At 40.8% G+C, this 11,954-nt stretch overlaps 1 protein-coding gene across 1 annotated transcript; it reads right to left on the bottom strand.

Annotated features, from left to right (window-relative positions):
- Positions 1-240: 240 nt before the first annotated feature.
- scrt1a (scratch family zinc finger 1a) lies at positions 241-3,894 on the bottom strand. The gene is made up of 2 exons (XM_055220811.2): positions 3,054-3,894; positions 241-2,267 (listed from the first exon to the last, which is right to left on the bottom strand). Exons 1-2 carry the CDS (start codon positions 3,166-3,168, stop codon positions 1,543-1,545), a joined length of 840 nt encoding a protein of 279 aa, XP_055076786.1. The 5' UTR covers positions 3,169-3,894; the 3' UTR covers positions 241-1,542.
- Between the last annotated feature and the right edge of the window lie 8,060 nt (positions 3,895-11,954).

Raw genomic sequence — 11,954 nt, 5'->3', positions numbered from 1 at the left:
TAGAAATGGTTGGTGGTAAATACTGTGCTGAATTGAATGACTATACATATTGCTTAAGGTCACAGAGACACTGTTGCGTTAATACCTGAAGGTTTTTACGTCATATCATCACACGCGCGTGGCTCGCGTCTTAATCAGCAAGTTTTGAACTCCAAATCGTTGCGCACCAGACCCCGTGTTGTCCGTGCTTTAGTTTGAATTGTAACCAGCACGTATAACACAATCAGCACAACACAAAACCAGTTACTTATTTGTTCTTTATTATGAAGTGAGAAAATGCCCGGTGTAACTTGTGCTTTACATATTGTTCAAATGCTGGGGAAAAACACCCAGGGAAAAGAAGTCCAGAAATAAGTTCATTAGATTCTTTACAGCTTGTAGAAATATTTGATTCCAAAGGAGTATTTACAAGGCATTAAACAGTTAGTAGGCTACTCCGTGTCCGTAGATACAAAAGCAGAGGTTCGACTAACACGAGGCCAGGCTACCTGAATCTCTAAGGTTTGTGCTACTATTTGTATTGTTCTTCAAAAAAAAAAAAAATGTTTTCAAACAAGTGCTTTTCAAAGACTCTCGCTTGGATGAAGGATGCCCACCTGTTTGAACTCACTGTCAACTCATCCACGTGAGAATAGCGCGTCCCCGCGGCCTGCGTCGCGCGCACAGCAGTATGAACTTCTAAAACTACGTTATTAAATAAGAGGCAGGCAGTGCATAACCACTTACAAAAGGACCCTAAATCCCTTTCCCACCCCTGTCCCGTCGAAGTATCAGCTAATACTACTCTGGCATTTCCCTGATATTTAACTTCTGAACGACTACTGATAGTATTGGATAAAATCGTGATTAAAAACGCTATAGTTATTACTCGTTTAGCTTTTAAAAATACCATGCATTATTGCTCTATTCATCATCGTGACTCCCGAGGAATATTGCCGACGGATGCTATCTAGGTTTTGGCAAAAAAGTCCAAAGCTTCATAAAATTGGCATAGATTTGCTTAGTAGTAGTATTTTTTGCATGCAACAAATTTTATAAAGTGGCAAACAAAAATAAGATATTCAGAAAGTGGCAAATGCTTTGGCATATTAATGACGAAGGCTTGGCAACTGAACAATAAATTAAAGTGCAAATTAAGAGTTTACACAGTTCGTAGAAAATAAATAAATAAATAGATAGATAGATAAATAAGTCAATAAATAAACAGTTTTACCTTAATGCTGAACACTTTTGTGGCCACTGGCAGCGGTACAATATTATCCAAAACTTAAAAAAGGTTTGACCTTTTGCAAGAAATAAAAGACATTTTTAATGTCTTCTGAGTTTTGGCAAAACTGATGATATTTCGGCTCTGAATGTGTGAACAGAGACAGAAAAAGAGAGGAAGAGAGAGGGTGTGTCTGTGTGTTTGCTTTTAAAAAAGAAAAGTTAAGGTACATGCGAATAATCCATGATTTCCTCGGAGTTGTTGTTGCTGCTGGACAACAAATCGAGTAAAAATGTGCTATTAACCGGTTGACTTCATGTCATTAAGTGTTTCTTTCACTCATCTAGTGGACTCAGGGGAGAAAAGGCTCCCTTGAAGCAGGCCGACTCATAGTGCTTGTTCAGGTAGGACTTTAGGGCGAAGGTCTTGTCGCATCTCTTGCACTTGTAGTGTTTAAAGGCCGAGTGCGTCTGCATGTGGGCGCGCAGGTTGGAGCGGTCGGCGAACGCCTTCCCGCAGTGCGCGCATCCGAAAGGCTTCTCTCCCGTGTGCGAGCGCATGTGTCCCTGTAAAAGCCAAGGCCTACTGAAGGCCTTACCGCATATGTCACACTTGTGCTTGAGATCGTGGGTCAGCAAATGCATGGCCATGGCCGGCATGGAGACGTAAATCTTTCCGCAGGTGGGACACTTCTTGGCCATTTTACTGTCCATGCTGCGGTGCGTTTGCTTGTGTCTGCTTAGGTTGGAAGACGTGGCGTATGTTTTTCCGCACTCGTTGCACGTGTGCCGTTGAAGAGTTCTCGGGCTGCTGATGGCTTTTCTCCTCGATCTCCCGTCCGTGATGAAGAAGGCATCCACGGTGTATCCCTCGCTGACGGCGTTGTCTCCGTTAATGTACCCAGAGGAGATCTCCGACTGCGGGCTGTCCGGCTGATCGGAATCGGGGGCTCCATAATCGCTATGGATGCTGTCATAAATGGGTCCGGGGGATGGTACTTTGATGCCATTGTCACTTTCGCCGTCGTACACGGCTGGGGTCAGGTAGTCTCTGATGTATCCTGCCGTCAAAAAGAGCAACAGTGAGTCAATCGAAGCATTAGACGCAACAGTGTGTGCTATTCCTGTTACTGTACTTCATTGTTTAACACGTTTACAGTAGCCTATCGGATAGAGGTGAGCCCAGACACACAGACTTCTCCTGAAGCTTTTTTCGACATTAACCCTTACGCGCGCGCACAAAAATCAATAGCTCTCCATTTCAATTAAGGTGGCAACCCATTTAAGCACAATGGCGAGGAGACTGATTTCGCCTTAGTTATAATTGCATTTGCAGTCTTGATAGAAATCGAGCAGAATTAGGTCGAATGCAACAGAGGATATTACTTCATAACCCCTAGATAGCCGCACGCATGAATATTGCATACATGTACGGAATGTCTGTACTGTATGTAGAGCGTAAGTAATGACCTGAAACACAATCAAACGTTTCCTTAATAGACTGAACGCCTATGAGTCCGTGACATGATGCTCCTGTGTGTATACGTGATAAATGAGTATCAAAACAGCACACCCTCTGCTTTGTATGTTGGGTACTTGTTGCTAGCTCTGCGTTTTCAGAAATAAAATGGGTCTTAAACCGTGCGGATGAGTGGAACGTGAAGGAGCCCAAGACCTATAAAAAGCTAAAATCTGCCGACTCGACAAAACTCTACTGCGTGTGACGATGTCGATGCAATGTGACCGTAGGTCAATACAGAATATTATGTCTTTGATTAAAACCCATCAACATCTGAACATTGCACCTTTATTTGTATGATCTCACAATAAAAATCACAAATAAATACCTTTCTCATGAAAGCGGAGGCTGATGTCTGCTCTCGATCTGCCATACGAGCTCTCCAAATCCGCGGATGAGAAATCATCAAGTTTAACCTTTTTGACCAGGAAAGACCTTGGCATGTTTTAGGTTGAAGAAAAAAGCACTCGTCCGCCGGTCGAATCTCTCGTTTTCCTCATGCAACGCTAGCGGCAAACGCGTATTATATAGTTCCTCTTCGGTTACGCCGAGATTCGGATGCCAGCACAGGGTTACGGCGGACCCTCGAGCCCCTGATTGCGCTTCTGTTGATGCAGCGCGACGCAACGCAGCGACGCTCTTGGCAGAAATGCAACTTCAGCACTGGACAGCTCCCGTTCGGCGGCGGCGCGTCTTCAGCACTGGACAGCGCACGCAGAATCTCGCTCCGTTTCTCTTCCCTTTACTGTGTCTCTCTCCTTTGGGATTCTTAACGACGATCCAGTCTTCCAGGTTCAAGTTTTAAGTTTCAAATAACTAGTCCTCCTGTTCCCGAAATGCTCTTATAAGCCAAAAGACACAAAAAGGAAAGGGAAACAGCTGAGTTTGCGTCCGCGTGATCTGCTTTATCTCGCAGCTGCTCCGTCGGAAGGCGTCGTGCTTTCTGAAGTCTGTTGATCAGCTGTTGGGATTTATATGGCTGCGATCAGGTGGGAAATGAAGATGGAAGTACTTAATTTAATCCATAAAAAAATCTCCCGGGGCCAACATTGAACTGGATGTCTTAATAACGCTGTGATGCGTCACCGCCTGCACTAGATTTTCCTCGAAGTCCTTCAGGTTCTGTGAATATGCATTCAGGTTCTGTTAAAAGCAACGGTTTATAAATCAATGCATAATTACATGGCTATTTAAATTTAATTTATAACACTTTACCTTGTTTATATTGCCTGTATATAAAGGGCACATTCAATACAAAGAAGCATAAAATATACAAACTTTGCAAGCCAGATTATTATAAATAGTTAATTTCGTTAGGGATATTTAAAATACGTTTTTGTTTTGTTTCGCATTTCACATATGCCTTTGCAACATGTCATTAACCTCAGCACGTCTAAATTCAACCTCCCGGGTCGCGTTTTCTGCGCTGCTTGTGACGCGAACCACAGAATTAATGCCTGGCAGTGGCCTCAGGCTTTCAGGTCATTCTTTTACATCACGGTCTATAAACCAATGGCTTTCTTCTTATGCAAATCAAACGAACTGGGTACCAGAAGGTCCGTTTCCTCAATGGTTCCTGCAGGAGCCATATGTCCGCAATTAACGCCGATCCTGGAGCTCTAGTCACACTGTTGTCCGACATCATGTTCTCATTGTTTAGACTTTCAATGGGACGCCTTTGAATACGGACGTCCTGCTGTAGGATTTTCATTTCACTAACATTCATACCTGCAGAAAAGACGTGATATAGTGATGGATCACACGCTATTGCGCTCTTGTCTACTGAGACCCTGGAGTCCTTATACATTGTTCATTTTCTCATTTGCTGCATGCAGAAATCCCCCCGCAATAATGCAGTGGAAAATTTCCAGATTTTTCAGAAGTATAACTGTCAGACAAATAGTATGCCTATGTCTCAAATAAATCTGTTTTTAATTAAGGTGCTTTTGGGGAGATTTCGCAGATTTTCTACAAATCCACGTCCCCAAAAATTCAAGTAAACTGTAACTTTTTAAAACTCGTAACTATTAAAAGTATAGTGTCAAGTTTATGGAATAGGAGAACACCATTTGTTGACGCGCAACGATACTCCTAGATCACGAATTACATTGTGTAATATGCAGTTTAAGAAAAAAAAATGGAACTCGACACTAAAGTGCACGAACGCGCATGGGTGTTATCAACACGAGTACGCGGTGAAGTATGTAGGACACTGTTGCGCAGCAGTTGACATTCCCAAGCGCACGCGGAGGACAGCGCAGCAGCGCCCGCGACCTGTGGGGGGAGAAGGACGTTTGCGCACTGAGGGAAGTGCTGACATAAGCTGAAAAACACGGGCGAAAATATTGAAGTGGGCTTCATTTGCATAATAATAGTGTACGGTGTGTTGAGAAACAAAACGCACGAAACAAACGTCTCGCCGGAGTTCAAATCAAAAGAGGCTCACTGACACTTCATTTTCACGTGCGACGTCTACAATGTGACAGAATTCAGATATTCACGAGACACAGGAAGGGGAAGGTTATGGTTAGGTTGATGTGTAAACACACAAATCAGACAGGTAGTCTTTAAAAATGCTTTCAACGCATTCTTTAAGTAAGGGTCTTTAAATGGTATGTTTTGTATTTAAAATTTGTTTGTATTAATGCCATAAAACCGCTTAGAGTTTAGAAGATAAAGGACATTTTTAATTTCTATGGATACAAAACAAAACGTTCAATTTGTGTTAAGGTCACCTAAAATGTCTCTCATGTGAAAGCATCCAAAAAAATAAGATTTGCTATGTCTGAATCAACAGGACTACATTAAGTATCATCAGGTTTATGCTTATGTTTAGGCGTATCGGGTAGAAATCTCTGTGAGTCAACAACAGCAGCACATTTTCAGGTTCACAGTGAACAGATGGGTGGATGAAGTCTGTCTGTGCCATGGAAAAACTGGCAAAAGAAGAAAAAAAGGTTAAACTCACAGCTTCATTTAGAGATACAGGAAATGTCAAGATCCATTTCCACAGCCATGCGTTCATACAATCACAAGTTATTGCACCATCTATCTCTTTTATCAAAGGACACACACACACACACACACACACACACACACACACACACACACACAAAGAGTCTTCAACAGATCAGGGCTCTTGTTCTCATGAGGGTTTGTCTGCTGAGAACTGATGCCCCTCTCCAGCTGCCCGGTGACATTGACGGGCAGATTGAGGCTTAACCCCCCGTCCCCTTCTTTCTCTGAGTGTATCATGTAAAAAAAATCTGCAGTGGATAAACTCAACATTGTTCTTATTTAGAGATTGTTCAACAAAAAGCCAAATTTCTTAGACAATAACTGTGCTTCACAATGTCATCGAAGAACCATTTCTGGTTGACCTTTAACATCTGAAGAGCCTTTCTGTTTCAAAAAAGTTTCTTTGTAGTGGTTCTTCAGATTATAAAAATGTAAGAAAGAAATGTGGTTTGAAGAAAAACAACCAAATTTTTTTTTTCTGTGGCATCATTGTGAAGAACCTTTCAAACACCTTTATTTTTAATACACAATAGTGCAGAAAGACAAAGTGACAGATTTTTATTTAGATGACTGCTCGAAAACAAGTCAAGATGTTAGTTCCCTGTTTAAAATACATAAGGAAAGAAATGGTTTTAAATAATTACATTAAGTCAATTACATTAGAAAACAACACAGGGACACTGACCTCTAAATGCCCAGAGCTTTGCTTTTAAATCAGGAAAAGATGATTTTGGTTTCCGAGTCTTAGAGAACATTGGGATTTATTTGGTGTTATAAGATGCTCAAAGATTGTGTGTATTGTACCAAACTAACAATAAGCCCATTACATGAATGTTATTGCTACAATAATTGTCTGCTGGAGAAATAAATAATCAAAACAATGGCAGAAAAAGAAAGTGCAATGCAAAAAAGAAATGCTTCGCCATCATAATTTTAGTTTTATTTCAGTATAATTCAAGCCAAATTTGCTATTATTACAAAGAAAACGTCTTATCAATAAAGCGCAATTGTTTCATAAAAGTTTGTTTGTGGAGAATAGCAGAATTTACCGTATATATTCAGAAGAAAACTCTGCTGGGAACCTGCTCTGTCAGCTGCTCGACACATTTACTGCAGGTGATCGAGGGTCATCAAATGTTATAAACACCTCAAAATCATCTTTTTAATAGATTTGGCTCTGTTCTGCTGAATGCAGCGTTTTCTCTGAAGTCCTTCGAAGTATCTGCAAAATGTCCCAAGTCAAGTTTATTGTCATTCATCTTATTTTAGTCGACTATAAGAAAACTGTCAAAACATTCCCAACATTTTATGATAGTGTTTGTGTTTTTTGATCATTATTGATAACTCAAGCGTCAAAATTATTGCTTATATTCAAAGTTAATGATTTTAATCAATCTCTTTGCAGTTTAATGGAAAGCAAATAGACAGTCCATGTTTATATGTATGATGTGTTTAAAGGATTAATTCACTTTCATAAAAAATCCCAAAAATGTACTCACCCCTGTGTGTTCGAATTATGTCAAAGATTATGGGGGGTCCCCTAGCTATTTTCCCCTTTCCTATTTTCAAACCATTGTCACTTCGGTTTAGTATCAGATTTGGTGTTTGCGTTAGTATGTCACTTTAAGTATTGGTTTATACTATTTTTTCTGCTTTATTCTTTTATATTTTCTAAACTTTAAACAATTGTTGCCTGGCGTTGGGGTTAGAGTTAGGTTTGGGTAAGGGTGTCATTTTATGTGAATCTAACCCTAAAATGAAGCGACAATGGTAAGAAAATAAGACAAAACAGTTGAGTAACCAGTCTGTGAGAATGCCACAGAAAAGAAAGTCCGTGGTAGGGCCACGGAAAAATACAGAGATCCGTGAGAATGCCACGGAAAAATTAGCAAAAAAATTCTGTGACTATCCCACTGAAATTTGTGAGATCAGGACAGGCCCCCTCAATTCGAACACTGCCCCATGTTAATCAAGATGTTTATGTCTTTCTGTGTTCAGTCAAGAAAAAATTAAGTTTTTTGAGGAAATCATTGCAGGATTTTTCTCCATATAACGTATTTTCCGGACTATAAGTCGCTCTGGCGTATAAGTCGCCCCAATCAAAAATGCGTCAGTCAGACGAAATAACATATATAAGTCGCAGTGGACTATACGTGGCATTTATTTATAAAATTATTTCACAAAATCCACCCCGAAGAATACACATTTCATATGGAGAGGCAAGTTATTCAACTAAACAATAGCAGACAGAACAGCAGGCTGAATAGATGTTTGTACGTAATCGTAACATTATCAATTATTTACACGATAAACAATAGCATACAGAACTTACCTGTAAGGATGAAGAGGATAAATTAACTGAACAAGCCACTGAGCATCAAGTTTGCAGACTCGTCATTCCACATCACTGAATCCACTAAATTACATAAATACAGAAGCATACTATAGCGGAATCTCGTGGCTGTAGATGGTAATGGTCTCTCTTGCCTCATAAATGTCAAAATTAGTTCATACAGACTTACTCCTGAGAATAAGACGCAGCATCAGCCCAAATATGAAAAAAACGCGACTTATAGCACGGAAAATACAGTAGTGTGCCAGCTGGTGGAGAATAGCGGTATTGCGGAAAGCCGGAAATTCTTATCATTGGCAGGGAAACGTTTTCTCTTAATTGACGAGTTATCTCGTCAATGGCAGCGAAAGAGTTAAAATGGTCCACAAGTGTACATTTCACATATGTAACACATGACTTTTCGATGTGATTACATGATACGTAAGGTCGCGCTGGCATGTCACACAGCTGGTACAAGATGAGAAGTTGTAGTTTTTTATTTATTTTTTGGAACAATGATGATGGTTGGGACTGTTCAGAGTCTTTTGAAGCTGCATGTAAACTGTTGAGGTCCACTAAAGTCCGCTATATGGAGAACAAACCTGAAATGTTTTCCTCAAAAAACTTCATTTCTTCTCGACTGAACAAAGAAAGACATCAACATCTTGGATGACATGGGGGGGGAGTAAATTATCAGGATTTTTTATGAAAGTGGAAGTAAGTTTAATCCTCTCACGGGCCTTCTTTCTAATTAAGAGTTTAAACCTTTATCTTTCAGTACCGTCAGCCCTTAATCTGATGCTCCAGTGCTCGTGAAGATGGGGAACTCGCTGCCGAAGACCTTCTGACCTCAACCCTCCTGACCCTCTACGCCCCAGTGGCCATTATAAAGGGGGGTCACTCTTACTACCCCGCCATCCCAGCGCGCTGTGACACCTCACACATGTGGTTTCTCTTGAGAAAATCAGCTATCAGTCTAATCTGTTTGGCTCAAGAGGCTTCTGAGACATTAATCTTATTTGTCATAACCGGTCTTTGGGGAGCAGACCCCACCGGCCCGACCCATAGGCCAACTGGAAGGTAAAGGGGGCCTCTCCCCGGGAAACCCCATATCTCACCCGCGCAGTCCCTGAAGCTAATTAGATGTGAGAGTTTAAGAAACTATAAGGGGGTGTGAAGGCGACATTATGTAGATTCCCATTTCGTTTGAGACAGGAGAAGATTAAGGAAACAGAAGAGTGCAGACAGGCAGATAAATCACGCTCAGCTTCAATCAGGCCTGCTGAAGGTGTGGACGCTATACATTAGACATGCAAAGAGTTTGTTTATGTGTTCGGCAGATGCTTAGTTTATCATAATCCTTGACTTTTAGAAGCATCAGTGCTTTTATGAAACTAAAACCACCCACTGCAGATATGTTGTCGGGTCAAATATAGTTTTAAAAAACTATTAACCGCTGACGTCATGTACTGCCAGAAAAATGTTAATAAATAAAATATTTCTTTTGATATATATGACCTTACCGATGCAAGAACGTCAAGCTAAAAGTAGTATATAGACCAAAATCAGTGTTTAATCAGACATTGGACGAATGCAGAAGACACTTTGAGGCCGAGTGTGGCCGGAGACGGAGGATAGTTTAAATCTCTTCTGTCCTATGACCTTTAATTGGGACAATGGCACGTCCGCTAAGCTCTTTGTCTCTCAGCCGGTCGAGGCTTCATTAAGGCGGCGTGTAGATGCAGAACTGAAGCTGATACTGCCATCGTCATTAGCCGAGTCTGGCCAAAGAGATGTAAAGACTTCCAGGCCACTGGCATTAATGAAGAGCACATAAAGAGATCCAGACAAAGGAAGGTCTACTGGTACACATGTGGAGCAGAGAACTCTAACCTGTTTTACATGGAGCCGATCAACAGGGGAATAGGGCAGATTAGCATTTTTATTGTGCGGTGAAAAGCCGCAGAATCAACGGTGAGCACTGACAGCGACTCCCCGCATCATCAAATGTGTCCCCTGTCCCCAACCTCCCAAACATGAGGACGGGCAGCTCGCCCCTGGCTTACGCTCAAACACTCACCGTTTGTGTGTGCACCTGTGCGGTCGCTTGTTTTGTTTGTGTAAATGTGCACTTGGGTGGTATGTGACGGATTAGAGATGTGTGTGTGTGAGTCGTGAACAACAACATATTTTCCAAAAATAAATCTGTATTGATCTTTGAAAGAAGAGGAAATTTGTGGAGTTCTTAATTAGGTTTGATGGAATACTAACATCTCAACATTACATCTAAATTCATGTTGAATTGATATTTTTTAAGCCTGTACAAAAAATCCTGAATAAAATTGAGAATAAACTTTTGCTTTATTCTCAGACTGTGCTCAGTTTTGTTCAGTGGCGGCCGGTTTTTTGAGGGCACTCAATGTGAAGCTCGTCACAAAATCTATGTAGCCCGTCTTGTGTGTGGTTCGTCATTTCATAATGTGTGTTTGGCACATCATGTGAACTATTTACATCATGCTTCTTGTCAAAATAAGTGCCTGCTGCAGCAGACGCGTCTAAAGGGTTTATAATAAAAGTGACGCTTGCGTTTGTCAGATAGTCGCATAATCTCATGCATAATCAAAGTTTAGTGTTAAGTGAGTGTCTTGTGAGTATTTTGTGAACATGAGCGTCTCTTTTATCATAAATCGCTTAGACGTGTGTGCAGTAGGCACTTATTATGACAAGACGCACGATGCACATGTTCACATGACACATATTTTGAATTCACGCCTCTCAGAAGAGAAGTCACTGGTGCCCCACGTGGTCTGTCATGAAAAATGAACTTTTGAACATTTGTATAAAAATGTTTCATCAAATTCACCAAAGACCAAATGATCTACATTTATTTTAAGGCTTTAAAATCGTACTATATGCTGATCATTGCCACATTGCAGGAGAAACATTTGACACACAAACTGCATTAAAGGCATGTTCATACTTGACATGTTTTGTTCATTAAAATGAACTCTGGTGCGACTGCTCAGTTGGTGAGATTAATTTAAGTAAATGTAAATGCTGCCATCTGAACGTTGGTGCATACTATACAAGCGAACCGAGAAGATGTAGGTCCAAGTGAACTCTGGTGCGGCTCGACTGATATGTGAATGCACATGGACCCGAGACGATGAGCGGTTTATGCATAAACAAAATGAACGATTTGGTCCATCGAGCATATACTGGAAAAACGCACAAGTTTATAAAATGTTTGTTGATATTAAAATAGCTTGATGAGCTCCGATCTGTTAATAATACCTCCATATAAAGATGCATAAAAAAGCACATTTACTCCAGCATGCAGCATTGTTGTTGAGGATGATCAGACTTATGTTGCATAAAATTCGTCATCGAAGCCAACCAATCGGTTAAAGTTATTAATTAAGGTTTGTTTTCTTCAGATAAAATGCCAGGATGAACGCTGAGTGAACCAGGAGGACTTAATGAATTTCTTCGTCCGGAACAAAAGAACCGAACTACAAGTATGTACACACCCTAAGTCTCCTGAGAGTTAAGCAACAGTCTCCATTTGCTTTCATTTGAGTCTAAGAAAAAAACATTTGCGGTTATAAAGAGATCATTCGTGATTTGTGTTTCTATCTAAACTGAGAAAGATGCTGTTCAGAAATCTTCTGAGACCAGACACCTTTCCAGCCAATCAGACGCTGCGTTTGCCCACATCCTCTCCACTTTCACTTCTCTTCATTAGATTTCTGTGAAAGCTCCAGATGAGTCGAGTGTATTTGTATGGAGAGAGAGAGAGAGAGAGAGAGATTGTACAGACTGAACTCTGATGAAGTAACTGGTGTAGCACCGGTATACTAACATCCATGCAAATAACCA

The sequence above is a fragment of the Misgurnus anguillicaudatus genome, chromosome 20, assembly GCF_027580225.2.
Source record: "Misgurnus anguillicaudatus chromosome 20, ASM2758022v2, whole genome shotgun sequence".
In the NCBI taxonomy this organism is placed as follows: Eukaryota; Metazoa; Chordata; class Actinopteri; order Cypriniformes; family Cobitidae; genus Misgurnus; species Misgurnus anguillicaudatus.
This window is presented reverse-complemented; position numbering and strand designations above follow the sequence as displayed.

Bases quoted from the DNA above. Each gene is read 5' to 3' on its own strand.
- scrt1a (XM_055220811.2), bottom strand. From the start codon at position 3,168: ATGCCAAGGTCTTTCCTGGTCAAAAAGGTTAAACTTGATGATTTCTCA. The intron at 2,268-3,053 runs GTATTTATTTGT...TTTTGACGGCAG, and splicing joins CCTCCGCTTTCATGAGAAAG to GATACATCAGAGACTACCTG.